Raw genomic sequence first — 15,920 nt, forward strand, 5'->3', positions numbered from 1 at the left:
CTTGATGATAGTTGCAAGCATTTTGACTTGCCTATAATACGTTCTTTAAATGACAGTGCTAAAACAGGTTCTGGGGCTGTGTTCTTGTGTTCCCCTGGAGTGTTTTTGATCCCATTCAAGCCAGCATGTAGGTTAAAGCACCACAGTGAACATACTTGATTAGGTCTGATGCCAGTGGGGCTTTTCCGTGTAGCACAGTGTGTCAGGTCCCTGGGGCTCCTCCTGCGTTAAGAGCCCCGAGGAAAGGACATGGGATGTAAAATTATGTTGATGTTGGAAGAGAATTTTGAGAAGGCGGTAAAGAGCTGAAACGACTGCGTGGTTGAAGCACTTAGGTGCATTTAAGAGTAATTCTTGCTTTAGGTCAGCTGCATAGCTTGGCCAGCCTGCCCGGGTTGGGCTGCAGGCGTTTAGCGGGTGCTGCGGAGCAGTGCAGTAACGGGAGCGCGGAGGGCTTGGCTGCCCCAGCCTGCCAGACGCTGTGGTTAGGCGGTGGGTGGTACCATGAGCTATGGTTAAGCTTTCAGCCTTAATGAGTCAGCTATAGGCAGGGGACTGCGAGCCAAGCCTTTGCCTTTCAGCTCCACTTCCTCTGAGCTGCAGAGGTGATGTCACCATTGTGTGAGTGCTATATTACTTCTCCTTTTATGGAGATGAACAGACTTGAAACGAGAGTCACTCATGCAGAGGAAGTGGGTGATAAAGGCCTGGTAGGATGTTCTGTAACTGAGATGTGGAGCTTAAATTGCACATTCTCTTCTAGCCTTCTAACCTTTTTCTTCTGCCATCCCAAAACATTTAAAAACAAAATTCGAGACTTTGGAGCTGTATTAATTTATCATTTAAGCCAATGTATTTGACCACAGCAGTTCAGCATTCATGCACACTTGTTGTTTTGCAGTAGTATATTTGGTTGAGTACTTTCTATGTACAAAGATGTCTCTCTTGTGAAAACAAATTTTGGTTTAATTAAGTTTTTAATGTATGCTGAAGCAGTGAGCAGTCTAAAATGCGGTCTTTTATTCTTGGACGAAAGAAAGTCAAGAATAAGTTACGTATTATGGGGTTTTTTACATAATAAAATTAATCTACTGATCTTATTATACCATACTGCTGCATAGTTTAAATTTGAAGGATATTTTACTTCCTGAATGTCTGGATGTTTGAGGCTGCTGTGTCTTGTGATCACTTGAATACTATGGTGATGAGAGCTGAAGAAGAGCCTAGATAAAAAGCTTTTCTTGTCAGCTGGTTTGAAATACAGAACTGTTGCTATAATTAACTAATGAGTTGTTATTCTGGATTGTTTTTAATAAGTGAGTCCGTTTAGAACTGAAAAGCAGGTGCAGATTTCTTTTAATCAGGCTTTTCTTGATTGTGTTATTATAAGCAACTGAGTTTATGGTACCCAGCACATTCTCTTTTGCTGAGTAGGTTGCTTGCACAACTGACAATGAAGTAAAGGCAAGTGCTGACTGAAGTAGTGCCGTATGCCCATGTTGAATGATCCTTTGAAAAAAAAAAAGGGGGGAGGGGGAAATGGCCTCTTGCCTGGACAACTGAATTCTGATTCATGATGGCACAAGTCAGTATCATATGGAGAACAAATATTGGCACTTGAAACTGTTCTTAATTTGAAGAGTATCTAAGAGTTATGCTTCGTATGTGTTAGCTCTTTGCCCCTTTGGTCGGCTCCAGTTTCCTGTTGCTCAACACATTATTTGACTTTTCTGTCTATACACAATTAGAAGAATTCCAGCTATCCCAATGACTGCTGCTTTGCAGTCATGGGAAAGAATTTCCCCCGGATTGCAAACAGGAATGTTGCCTTTTATGGCAGTGTCTGCGTGCTCCCAGAGACTTGCCCGCACTCGCAGGTACGATCCTGCTGACTTACAGCAGAGGTGACTAAGGCAGCTGCTGTGGGCCACCAGGAAAGTATGTTGGGGGAGAAAAGCTTCATGCCAAGAGGATTTTGAACACTGTCTGTAACTTTTCCTGCCTGACCACCTTTCAACACCTTGCTCTGTGTTAAGGTGGGGAAAAATCCTGTGCCTGCCCGTTTGGAGCTCCTTAGGGTCAATCCAAGGTACTGTGGCTACCTTGCCTTAGTGGAACAAGGCTGGAAAAAACTTCTCAATCAAGTATGAGAAAACTTGGCATGATCAAGAAGTGTTCAATGCCAAAGAACTGTTTGGTATTATTATCTGATGTTGATAATCTCTTTTTCTGTTGAGCAGTCAGTTTATCTGTCAGCTTACTGGTATTCTTTTGCTGGATCATCTCTAGGATGGAAATGGGAAGGCAGGTGCTATTCAAGTGCCTGGGGCTCCACTGCCTGGTTGAGAAGCCCCAGCTCATAATTCAAGCTCATAATCAGAGCTGGTTGCCAGCAATAAGGACCACCTTATTTAGAGTTGCCTTTTTAATTTTTTCTTTTTCTCTCAAATATACTTCTTAGAAGAGCCTCTGTCATACCTGAATGTGAGCATAACCTTTTCTGGACAAGTGAACTACTTGTTTTTATTCAAGCTTTTGAAAGTCGGATGTTATTCAGAGGCACAGTCTTGTTCTTTCACATAGCTGCTTTGTGGTGCAGAATTGTACTCCAGTGTTGTACTACTGAAGAATATATTTCCTTAGGCAATCCATAAGTGAGTCATTCATTATTCCCCTGATCCACCCTCAAAGTGCCCAGTCATGCAGAGGGCTGGCATGTGCCTGCTGAGCCCTTGACCCACTGGGAACCTCAAATGTGTGAGGCCTTTGGAGCTGGCTAACATCTATGTTTGGCCTGGCCTTCAGCAAAATGAGTGTATGTCTCAAAAGCAGTGAATAAATTCAGCAGTTGAAAAAATGAATATGCAATTTAGGTAAAGCTGCAGTGTCTAGTTTTGAAGGCTTAAGAATTTGCTAGGCCAAAACTGTTTGAGTGGTGATTTTCTTCTACTTGCTTTCTTCCAGGCTTGGGGCTGATCAACTCTTTCTGAGAACAGTATTAGCAGGGTAATGACAGGTAATATTCTAACAGGAAAAAAGCAGATTATTTTTCTCTCAGATTATTTTTTGTGCTTATCTACATACAATTAGTTTCCAGTAAAGATGCTTAAGAGCAGGAGTTGCATATACTTAGCATGTGAATCTAATGCTTCCATTATTGGCTTCAGAATATTTTAAGATGGAATCTCAAACCTGTTAGGTTTTCCAGCTTTGCTTATTCCACAAAAATATGTGCAAAGGCTAGATATACTCCTCTCTTTTTAAACTGTGTGTGTGAGAGTTTTTTCTTGATTAATGTGGCATTCATGCTGTTAGTACTGAAATGCTAAATATGCTTGCAGCAGCAGTGTTTAAGGGTATAGAAAAAGGTTTCAGGTACTTGAAATCTATCAGACTAGAAAGCCTTCCCTAATTACAACTCAATCTCTTTATCTTGCACAAAACAACTTGAATGGTGACTTAATTATATCATCTAAGTACTGTCTGGTGGGAAGAATACTGAGCTATGGGGAAAATGAATAAAAAGAGCTGGTAGCTGAAATGTGGAGACAGTCACATAAACATACTGTTGGATGTCACCAATTACTGAAAAAAATATTGGAGAGATCCAGTGAATTGCATACTCTCATGGATATTTGAGGATTGCTTTCTCTCTCTTTAGGGAGTAGATGTTAGTCCAGTGCAATGAGTGGAAAAAGGAAAGTGCCAATGCCTGAATGAAATCTACCTGCTGCAGTGTTACTGAGCTTCTCAGACTGAATAATCTGGGAGTCCTCTGGTCTTGATTTAAATATAAACAAACACCTAACATCAAACCAAAAAACCTCCCATCCTAATGTGGACTTTGAGTTTTGTGCCGCAGTGTATTCCGAGTGCCCCAGTGGCTCTTTTGGGCTGTCGGTCAATGACTTGCTGTGCCCACCCGTTCCGTGTTTCACTGTCCCTGTGATGACTACAAGCTACTTGAGGCTGTTCTGGTGTAGGCACAGGCACTCTCCAGTCTTTCCAGTGCTCCCAGCTCATTCCAAATGGTGGTGAGAAGGAATGGGATAGAATCTGGGTGGAGGTAGGTGGGCACAGGCAGGGATGAAAGTGAAACAGGGCAGAATCGGTGGAGTGTGTGCAGGAGCTGTGGGATGAAGGCATGGTGGAAGGACTGGTCAGGACTGTGCATAACAAAATGGAATCATAAGTGAATGCTGGCAGGAGGTTAAAGATGTGGGAGAAGATAGTGGTGAATGGGCTGGGTAAATTAAGTTCTGTAACTGGAAAGATATCCGCAGCTGGGAATTGAACACAGGCATTAGTATGTCTGCTGGCATGTCAACATGGAAAATAAAAGGTTTCTGTTGTTAACCAACTGCTGTGTTAATACAGTAGGGGATGGTGCCACAAACAGTCAGCTGCATAGGATGTAGGCTGCTGCTCAGTCTTCTACTTTTTGGGTCCAGTCTGTACAAAATAAATAACAAATATTCCATCACTGAGCCTCCAGTGTTTGTTTTGGTCTGAAAGTCTCTGTTTGATGCGAATCTTTGGCACTTTGGGATTTGTAACAGTTGCTGTCCCACTTTACCCCTACCTCTTCCGTTTTCACTGCTCGGCTGGTAACTCTTTTAAGTCAGTATGGGCCCACTGCAATAGGGGCAGAAGAACAATTAGATGCACATTACACTGTAGCTGTGTGGTAAAGAAACATTCAGTAGGAGACTTCTTTAGTGTTTGTAGAAAAACTGTAATGCAAATAATATTCTTTCTGGATGAAGAAAACTAAACTGCTGTTGTGCCATTATACTTTGGCATATGGTAGGAAGTGGGTGTCTTGCCAGAGAAGGGGTTACTTGGCTGTGTTTCTGAGGATACTTGTCAGTCTTTACTAGTTCCTGGTGTCTTTGGTGTTGATTTCATTCTGTCAGAGAAATTTGCTTTTAGAGTTCTAATCTGACTACTCTTTCAAAATTTCTTCTAGATCGAGAGGATCAGTCCATCCTTTGCACGTGAGTATTTCCAATTGTCAGTTTGTCTGCATGTCAAAGTTTGTGTTTTTACATTCTTGTAAAAAGGAGGGACTCTCTTAAGTGCTGGTAGTGGAATTACTGAATCAGGTAATAATGTAGAGTCAAGGAAGGTCCCACTACAGTTCGTCCAATATATAATTCCTTCTGCAAAGTAATTTTTGTAATGAATGGAAGAAGGGTGGCTTTGAAACAGCCCCTGTGCTCAGCCCCTGTACAGCTTTGTCAATGTAAAAGGCTTGGAGTGATCCTTCAGATTTGATGCAGCTGTTATGTTTAAGCACAGGCATACTGATGAGATTGATAGAGTAACAGATACTCTTGATATGCAGCAGTTTGTCTTCTAGACACTGTAGAATTGATTGGCCCTCAGCCATGCTTAAGAAATTGGTATGTTTCTTCTTGCAGTCAGGAGGCTTCCGTTTGAAAGATTTACTTCATTACCTTTCACCCCAACCTCTGCAGCAGCCTCCAAGCTATTCCTCAGCCACTTGACAGTCTCTGTATCCAAGTGACTAGAAAGCACAGTTCTTTATTGCCTTCCATGTTGCAGTCCAGCTGCAGCCCGGCTTTTTTTCCCTTGACTTTAAGGGAGGTGCTGCAATGGCCAGAATGCAGTTAAGGATGTCAGTAGCCCTTTTGGGATTAGAAATATGATAATGTCCCCTTACATCTTGTTTGTGGATAACTTGTAGATTTTCTTTACAGAGGTGAATCAGGAGCTGGTAAAACAGAGAACACCAAGAAGGTTATTCAGTATCTGGCTCATGTTGCTTCCTCGCACAAGTCCAAAAAAGACCAGGTAAGACCTAGGTTTATGGATGCCTTATTGCTCTGCTGACTTTGGACACTAAATATGTATTGGCTGATGTTGGTAAAAGACATATTGCTCAGTAGAATCTTAGATGTTAACATCTGTCAGGGGATTGGTGAGGTCAGTGAACTATGAAACAACAAATCTGTCAAAAATTGCAAGTCAGGGAACACTGTTCAAAGCCGTAACTCGTTTGAATTCGGTGGATCTACAGTGGGCATAAACTCTTCCACAACCCCTTGGATTCGTGGGCAAGTGCATGGGCAAGAGCTGCTGTAAAGGCATCACCTGTACTGATCTTTTCACATGGTTGTACTGCTTACAACCAGTCTAGGCAGTTTAAAACTGATCATTCTGTGGGGAAGTTGTCTCCTTTCTTCTGTACCATTATAGATTAGGTCTGGCCATTACATACATACACTGTCTCAAAACTGGAGAATACAATGATAGACTAGTGAACATCCATGGAAAACTTATAAATTGTAGGAAAACATTAAAAGGGGGGAAACAGCCAAGTGTTAGCAGCACATGAGAGGAGGGTGGTGATGATGGTGGGAGGACTTTAAAGATGTCTCACTTATATTTTTTTCCCCTCCCTCTCCCCCGATGGACTATTGCCGAATTCTTCAGTTGTATCCTCGTAGGTGAGCTGCACGTTTACTGCACGTTCTGCACCAGGAATGCATTTTCTGTCCCATTGTGTGATTTTTTTGAGCAGCTTCTCACTCCACACCAATATCACTCTCTGCGGCTAAAGCAAATCCATAGACAATTCACAATTTTTTTTTTTTTGTGTGGTGCACAGTAATCTTTTTGTAAGGATGTTCAGTTGGAGACCGTAGTGATATCGAGAATACTTGTGTTCTGTACTCAATACTAGTTTGCCTTTAAGGGTTTTCTGGCAGGATTTTCCCAGACACATATCATCTTAGAAGTATTCCACCAGGACAATAAGACTGAACAAGGCTTTCCTAGAATCTCAAGCATATAGTGTGTGTGGTGTTCCTAGTAATATTGATTTAGTTAAGTGTTTAGCCAGAGTGTTTTAGGACTGTGGGCTTCTTAGCCAGATCTGAATATGTTGGAAATGTTCATTAATGAAAGCCAAGTGCTAGGTGTATCCATTGCATCTCTACATAAGTGTTTTTCCTATAGTAGCTTCATGTGTAGGCATGTCTAATGCATGTAGAGTAAATAAATAAGAAGGCATTTCTGCATGCAGGCACACTGTGTGTGTGCATGCACATAGTAGTAACCAAGTTCTGGAATTCTACCAAAAAAACCCAATGTTCTGTGTGCCAAAATTTCAGACATATGAAGGCTTTTTCCATGGTCTGTCAGTAGCTGTATTTAGAAACATTCTCCTTTTTTCTTTTTTTAAGTGTGGAAAATAGAATCATGAGGTTGAGTTAAGTATTCTTCCACTGCTTGTCCGTGAGTAAAATTTGAACCGCCAAAGCAGGACAGGCAGTCTGCTCAGGAGAATAAAACAGTCCTAAATTGGACTGGTTGGTGATTTGCCTAAGTTGGATATTTAATTTTTTTCCCCTAAGTTTTGATTTTTTTCAAAAAGTCCTGCTGCCCATGTTTTATGACTAAACTGACCTTACCAGAGGGGATTTAGAGCTGAAGCCTTTGTTAATCAGCAATGAGTGCTCTCTGCAGCACTCCTTATCAAAGCAAACTTGGAATCAGAATACAGGAACTTATGATGACAAATATATTTAATTTTTTGAGGATCTCAGGTATACTGGTCATGGAAGATTTTTGTCTTTAGGCACAGAACTAAATGAAGGATATTATAGAAAGTAGTGGTACTTCCTTTACTGTGAACTTTTGGATGGAAACTGGTGTTTTTCCAAATACCAGGGCAAAATCAGTTTTATAAAACATATTCTTTAACTCTAGCTCACTTGTTTTGGAGGTAGTGGTGCATTCCACCATTCCCAGTGCATTAGTATATTCAGCTAAATAAGCTTCTAGCTGCATGGTATGACTTCTGAACACACTAAGGCTCCTTTTGGGAGGTGTACTGAATCTAATTATAGAACCTTTTTTTTTCATTTATTACAACTTCTATTTATGGAAGTTGAAATCGGTGTTTTTCCATGTTTAGTCTCAGCTTCTCTACTATCTTATTAAATCATGTAATGATTTTTCAAGATGTGAATGTTTGCAGTTAATTGGAAATCGGTGGGTAATAGTAGCTAATATTTAAATATTTGTAACAAAACTTTGGTTATGGATGATGTTTCTCCTTCCCCATGCAGCCACTGGTGTTGGGATTTAGTTATTTCATAGTCTCTCACATGACTGCAGAGAAGAATACAAAAACAAATCCTTGAAGTGTAAAAAACAAAACAACAAATTCCAACAAACCAAACAACCCAAACACCCTCCCCCATATATTTTTTAATTGCATGCTGTTAAAGGTAGATGTGATTTCTGGATTCCTTTCTCCATACTTTCTGAAGAATAAATAGCTGGAAAGACTTCTGTCTTGCTAAGAAAACATTCCAAAAGGTGTATAAGATGCAAAAAAAATTCAGAGGGCAAGGTAGATGTCAAGGATTTTAGTTGCTTTAAATTGGTGTTGTAATTTCAGAGCAGTAGAAAGGCAGCATACTGAAGAGTGTTGGGAACTGCCAGCCAGAGGCTAACAGACCCTGTGGCTTTTTCTGCTTCTGTTTTCATGAGGAATATTGCACATACTTCAAATGCATGCCAAGTGTTAAACAAATTTGTTTCAGGTCAAGGAATGGCAATTACAAGTGCCAGGAAATTGGCAGCATCTTAATGATAGGTACCTTAGGATTTTTAGAAAGCTTGGACAGCTCTGTCTTGTAATGGTTTTGCTTTGCAAAATTACCTATTGTATAAAAATAATGAAGTATCTTCCTTCAGTGGAAGATGACCATGAAAATTGAAAGTAGAAAATCCCCAACAAACTCCACCCAAAAACTTATTAAAATTTTAAACATAATGGAATTGCCTTTTAAACCAAGACGGCGTGCAGTGAGGAATGGGTACAGTAATTGCAGACACTTAGTCCTATGTGCTGTTTCTGTGGCATGCTGAGAACTTGGATTTTCCCACTGTGTCATGGTGCTGAGGCAGATCAGGAGAGCTCAGTGATTTGACCAACTCTTCAGCATTTTCCTTTCCCCAGAGCTTCATATTGTTGTGAGGCCAAGCTGTCATTCTCTATGCCTATTGCTGCCTTGGTGTTTCAAGAGACCTAATCATCTCTAAACTACAATTTACCAACACCTACTTGAAACTAATGACACTTTTTCCTGAGGTACTAATTAACAGTAGGGTCTATTTTATGTGGATTTGCATAAACTTCCATCTTTGTGAACCTACGTATGGCCTCGGTTTTATTTATAGCCAAATAATTAAAATAGATTTGATGTCAAAGCTTGATTTCTCTTCTCCCCTTGTTCCATTTGGTTGGGTTTAAGTGCTGTGTTGCTGTCATCTCTCACTTGAATAGTAATAAATTGCAGTTAGAAACAGAGGCCTAGGACTCACTGCAGGATGGGAAAAAGAAATGGTGTGAGCGAAGAGCATTCCAACTTCAGTACATGTGGTAGAACACCAGGGAAGATGTGACCACCACACAGTTTCAAGGACTGAACCCCAGTTTCAAGGTTTTTTCCCTTGCAGTGCCAGATATTGGGTCTGTTGTGAGACAGATGATGTTCCAGCTTAGGTTCCCTTACCAGGGCTAAGACCCTTGTTACATATACTTGACACTGAAGGGAGGTGTTTGCAGCAGCTGCCCCTTCTGTGAATGTGCAGTTCCACCAGAGCTGAGGGTCTTGTTTGACCTTGCACTTTGCAAGCATGAAGTGAAGTGATCGTGGAAGTAAAAAGTAAGGACTTGTAGATCATTGTACAGTTTCTCATATATCTTCCTCCTTTTTTGTATTGCCTGTATTTTTAGAGACACTGTGTAAGAACTAATGTCTTTGAGAACAAATGGGAACAATTTTCCTTTAGAAGTAACCTTAAATAGTTTCCACATAAATTCCAGTTCTCACAAATCAAACTTCATTTCCATCTGTTATGCACAGGCGGTCTTGAGTACTTACTGATAACTGCTAAAAAGAGAAACATTAATCTAAACTGTAATTTTGTGTCTCCAGAAACTTTCTAGTTGATCTTGAAATATAGCTAACGCCATGCTTTTAGCACAGAGGACAAGTAATTTTTCAAAAGAGCCAGGGATATGTGTAGAGCCTGCAGGGAAAGGTGTATATGTGTATATGCTGCAATGGCCTAGTAGTGGGCAGAGATAAAAGTTCTGAACTTCTTTTTCTACAATTCCAGCATTTTGTGTTCCTTGAGGGGAGGAGTGTTTGAGTATGGCATCAGACTGCAAGCAATCATGCAGTTTGTGGGACACCACTAATTCTCTTTTTTGTGTGTTCCTCCTTACAAAGGAGATTTTTGCTTGTTTGTATTTTGTAAGATGTAGACTCTTATAATATAAAAGTGCAAGCTTTTTGTGTTTGGTTTTTACAAAACATTAGACCTTTTCAGACTAACTTCTTAACCTACTAGTAGCAGTATTCAGAGCTGTCTTTTAGTAGCAAGATAGGATTTACCTCACTCTTCCAGTCTCTGTGGCAGGCTCTGTAGACTTCTGGGATGAGTCTGGCCTGGTCTTGGATGCTGGTTTGGTTTTCACTTTGTCCCTGGGAGGTCTGCGGGAGGTGACAGCCAAGTGACTTTGAAGGGCTTCTTGCTAACAGACACACTGGGAGGAAGGGAATAAAGCTTATTTATAAATGTTTGTTTAACCCAGATAACTAATGCGTCTCCTTTGAAGGTTTAAGTGATCATCTCCTAAGGTTTAATATGGTTTCTCTGCAACAGATGCCAAACTAGTGTGAATTGAAACCGCAGCGCTCGTTTGACCCAAGGTTAATGCCGTGAACCACTACCTACTTTATTAATAATTTTGGATTTCTCTCTAGGGAGAACTGGAGAGACAGTTGCTCCAGGCTAATCCCATCCTGGAGGCCTTTGGAAATGCCAAGACAGTAAAGAATGACAACTCTTCAAGATTTGTGAGTATTATTATGTCATGAGTGTATTCAAAAAGTGCATCAAAAGTGTATTTGACACTTTCCAGAGTGTTCTGCTTTTGGGTGAATTGCTATCAGAGATGGAGTAGCTGAGTGACTTCCTTTAAATCAATCTGGAAAATTAATTTCATTTAGTGAATTATCCAGGATAGATCTTTTAAGTCTATAGAATGAAGAAACCAGACCCTGTGCCAGGATCATCTGTGCGGATTTTTAGGTAATCATTACAGTCAGTTTTATCCTAGAGAGCAAATACTCGTCCTTATTTTGCTTGCTCTGGAGAACAATGGACAACATCTGAGAGGCAGGTGGGGGAGCTGGAGCAAAACCAAATGAAAATGGTTGAAGCTAACACTGAAAGAGGTGGAACTGTCACGGTAGCATAATGTGAAATTCAAGGGACCCTGGTTGTGGGAAATCTAGGTTGAAACATAGTGAGTGTGAGTTGTAGGCTGTCACAATGAGAGAAGTGTCTGGAAGTGCTTGGTGTCTTTTTTTGTTCAATTGCTGTTGTGATCAGTAGGCATTGACTATTGGCTGACCTTATGCTTTGCCTAAACCTGCCTGACCTGTTGGAAGTTTCCTTTCCTGCATTAAAAAGAGAAGGTTTACCTCTGTTGTTTACTGTTGTTACCAAACACAAAGAATACTAATTTTAATGCTATTGTCTTCCTCTTAGGGCAAATTTATTAGAATCAACTTTGATGTCAACGGCTACATTGTTGGAGCCAATATTGAAACCTGTATCCTTTCTGTAACCCCTTGAAATGTTCAAGGCTCTAGAGTTGTCGGGAATGGTACCTAGCAGTTTCATCACCACTGACGTAGCTTGAGAAAGCAGTTGGAAGCACTCTAAATTTCTGCTATCAAGATCACTGTTGTAGTCTCCTCTTTCCTCAGTAGCATTTTGTGACCTTTGTGATCATGGTGCAGACCTTTTCTGAGTTAATGAATGAATTCAAATCTTAAGAGATGAAATGCGAGCATAAACTGCAGCAATATGAATAGGTATGGAATTTCATAAGTCATTCTTGCTTCTTTCTAAGGCAAGTGGGGATTGATGGCACCAATTTTTGTTTCTTACCAATTAAGTCTCTCTTACCATAGTCATCATTCAGAGGCTGGCAGAACTGAGACCAGAAGCTCAATGGCTTATTGACTGATAATGATTGCTAAGTCAATACCCCTGTCAATTGGTATGAAGAGAACATCAGGTAGTTTCTTCTCCTACCACAGAACAGGAAGGGATTTGTATGTCCTGTCATGGGCCTTGACTCTCTGAAGATCTGCTGGAGAAGTCACGTGCAATTCGCCAGGCCAAAGAGGAGAGAACCTTCCACATCTTTTACTACCTGCTTTCTGGGGCAGGGGAGCATTTGAAGAGTAAGTATGATTGTGTTGTGGTGAAGGAATCCCATAACTACAACAACAGAGGGTTCAGAACACTTGGAGACAAAGACCTGTTCCTTCACAGCTTCTTCTTCTCTGTCTTTTGGATATGGTCAGCTCTCCGCCATTTCTTTCATGTACTCCTACTTCCATCTGCCCTCCCCCTGCACTTCTCAGTTCCTGAAAACTTGCTTCTCTGGTTCCTTCCTGCACTTGTCTCCCTGCCAGCGATGACTCTGCGCCCTTCCTTATCTAAATCGCTGTTCCGTGTTTAGTCTAGTCTTGCATGATGTAAACCATTCTGGTGCAGGAATGGTCCTGCTGTGATGCACTCGGTGTGTAACTGAGTGGAGCAAATCTGCAAGCCTCTAAGGTCTTTGTCTAGCAGTCTGAGATTCCAGCACACCTTGTTTTAATACCTCAGCCTGGTAATGTGGGTCTGTGTTGTGCAAGAGCTGCAAATGGATCTGCAGGAATGACACAAGGAGAAGACTTTCTCATAGCTGCTACTGTTTCAAGAATTCATATATGAACTTTTATCTGACTTGAAACAAATGAGGTATCTGAAATTAAAGGCAGATTTACTTTCAAGTTAATCCCTACTATTTACAGATTTAGGACCTATTGATGAGTGGCACTGCTTTGGTGGAGTAGTCCAGAGGAAGGAATAGCAAGAAATAACACAGAAAAACTGTGTTTGTCTAAAATACATTAAATGTTCAGCCTGAAGTAAAACTGGGCTTAATCCAAGATTCATCCAGGAGCTGGTAGTGCATGCAAGTCAGAAATTTGATATGGGTGGTAGCTTGTTGTCTGTTAAAAAATCCATAGCAACTTCTTTTTCAATTCTTTCCGAAGATGATCTACTGCTGGAGCCTTACAACAAATACCGCTTCCTTTCCAATGGGCATGTTACAATCCCGGGTCAGCAGGACAAAGACATGTTTCAGGAGACCATGGAGGCAATGAAGATCATGGGCATCCCAGATGAAGAGCAGATAGGTATGAATATGAAAGGAATGAAAAAGGGAACAGGCCCTGTCTTGAGATTTTTGTTCTGATGTTCTTTTTTTTTTGTTTTGGTTTGATTTGTTAGCTTTTTGTTTAGGGATTTTATTGGTTTTGTTTTGCTTGAGTCCATTCCTGCTCCCCCTGTCCCGAGTAACAGTGTGCAAGTAACAAAATTCAGTGGCTTTGGAGTGACCCACCTCAGGATCTACCAGCACAGTTTCAGGTTATACAGTTAACGCTAGAACAAGCAGCTAATAAAAACCTGCTTCTGCTTGCTGTTTTTGTTCCCAGTCTGAGAGTCTGAGGCTTGTATGCCTAGTTTATGAAAAACACATCTAAGATACAAGAATCCCCTCATTCTCTTATGCAATGCATGGCTTGCTTGCTCCCCCTATCCCTTAGCAGTGGCTCTAAAGTATCTGATCCAACCACTGCTGGATTAGTCCTTTGAGAATGGGCTGGTCATAGTGCCTTTCTTTCCAGCTTAACACTGAACTGCTGATCAGAAATTAAATTGTCTGATTCTGGGAGCACAGTAGCATGACAGTGAAAATAGAAATGCACACAGCCAGCACAAAGCACAGTGTATTCACCAGAGCTCTGTGCTCACTCATTCATGATCTGCGCCACTGGTTGGAAATCAGTGTTCTACAAAGTCTCACCTTCAGAATGTGTATGGTCTTTTAAAGCTAGGACTGTTAGTCTCTACACTGAAGCAAGCAAGCATCTGTTGTGGTTTGACATCACCACCTCCTCTGCTGGAGGCTGCAGCTCTTGTGGCTGTAGGGAACATTTATTTACCTGTGCCTTCTGCTGTTTACAGTTCAGTTGTTAAAATCTGTGCTGTTGTTATTGACAGTTTAATACATTTCTTGATATCCTGAATCATCTGAGACTGAAACTTCTGTATGGAGGTGAAGAGAAATTTGCCTAAACCAAAAAAAAGAAATGGTAGCCTAATTAATTGTCAAGGTGTCCTGCTATGCTCAGTTTTTTGAGTTGTTTTTAATGTGTGCTCTAGGGTATGTCTTTGCTGTCACGTAGATGAGTTATTGGTTCCAGGCACTGCTGCAAAAATAGCTTTAATGTTTTACACTTGCTGAGGAGCCAGTGCCCTTTTTCCAAGATCCAGCCTAAACCTCCCCTGACAAAGCTTCATGCTGTTCCCCTGGATCCTGTCACTGGTCACCAGAGAGATGGCTGCCTGGCCTCCACTTCCCCATCTGAGGAAGCTGTAGGCTGCTATGAAATCCCCTCCTCAGTGTCCTCCAGGTTGAGCAACCAAGTGACATCAGTCTCTCCTCCTATGGCTTTCTCTTGGCTTATTGCAATCTTCATAGCCATCCTTTGGACAGTCCCTAGTAGCTTTTTATCTTTCTGATATTGTGGTACCCAAAACTGCACCCAGGACCTGAGGTGAGGCTATACCAGTGCAGAGCAGAGTGGGACAATCACAAGCTTTTTTTTTTTTTTTTCTGTTGCTCCTAATATAGCATATAATGGAGCCTTTGTTCACTCTCTTATCAAAAGGGATGTTTTCTTAAAACAAATATTTTTGTGATCGTGTTGTGGTTTAACTGCAGTTGGCAGCTAAGCCCTACATGGCTGCTCACTCACTCCTGCCCAGTAGGATGGAAGAGATAATTGAGATAGTAAAAGTAAGTAAACTCATGAATCAAAATAAAGACAGTTTAACAGGTATAGCAGAAGCTGCACATGCAAGTGAAGCAAAGCAAGATGAGGAATTCATTCACCACTTCCCAGGGGCAGGCAGGTGTTCAGCCACACCCAGGAAGGCAGGGCACCATCACACAGTCACTTGGGAAGACAAACATTATCACTCCTAACATCTTCCCCTTCTTTCTTTTCTGAGCTTTATATGCTGAGCATGATGCCATGTGGTATGGAATATCCCTTGGGTAGGTTGGGCTCAGCTGTCCTGACTGTGTCCTTTCCCATCTTCTTGTGCACCCCCAGCCTCCTCCTGTGTTACGAACACTTGTTTCCTGCACAAATCCTGAACACAGCTCCATAACAGCTACTGTGAAGAAAATTAATTCTACCCCAGCCAAAATCAGCATAAACAAGTAAAAAACTGGGGGGACAAAAAATACCTTTATTAGAAGATCCCCTTCAAGTGCCTGACAGTTTACTTTGCTCAAGGCAACTGGAAGCTGTTATATGCATTGAGCTTTGATATGTGGTAAAAATTGAATTGACACCATCTTCCCTGTCTTGGCATCTGATAGTTTGGCTTTTTTGACGTGCATAATTTGAAGGGTATGAATGTATCATTAGCAATGGGGTGGGGTGCTTCAGCATATAATTAGTAATGGTTACGGTACAGGCACTTTCGCCCACATCCTGCTGCCTTCTGTACTTTATGACGTGTGTCTGTAAGGACTACAGATCTTGGTCAGGGAACTGAAAGTGTTACAGGGTTAAAAAAACAAAATCTTTAGTTGGGGTGTACTCTTAACTGTCTCTTTCCTTTGTTCAACAGTAACTGTTGAGGAAAATTGAGTATAAATTCATTGCATGAGTTTTTATCCTCAAGCAGAGAAAAAAGTGTTTTATTAAAAAAATACAGTTGTT

General features: G+C 41.1%; 1 protein-coding gene across 1 annotated transcript in view; it reads left to right on the forward strand.

Moving 5' to 3' along the window:
- The window catches only part of MYH9 (myosin heavy chain 9), a 70,996-nt gene that overhangs the window by 26,851 nt on the left and 28,225 nt on the right, over window positions 1–15,920 (forward strand). Inside the window, exons 4-9 of the mRNA XM_038153291.1 lie at window positions 4,970–4,997; window positions 5,724–5,817; window positions 10,815–10,907; window positions 11,605–11,668; window positions 12,210–12,308; window positions 13,173–13,316. Of these exons, the coding sequence (XP_038009219.1) occupies window positions 4,970–4,997; window positions 5,724–5,817; window positions 10,815–10,907; window positions 11,605–11,668; window positions 12,210–12,308; window positions 13,173–13,316 (522 nt within the window). The remainder of the gene's footprint in view (window positions 1–4,969; window positions 4,998–5,723; window positions 5,818–10,814; window positions 10,908–11,604; window positions 11,669–12,209; window positions 12,309–13,172; window positions 13,317–15,920) is intronic.

The sequence above is a fragment of the Motacilla alba genome, chromosome 1A, assembly GCF_015832195.1.
Source record: "Motacilla alba alba isolate MOTALB_02 chromosome 1A, Motacilla_alba_V1.0_pri, whole genome shotgun sequence".
Lineage (NCBI taxonomy): Eukaryota > Metazoa > Chordata > Aves > Passeriformes > Motacillidae > Motacilla > Motacilla alba.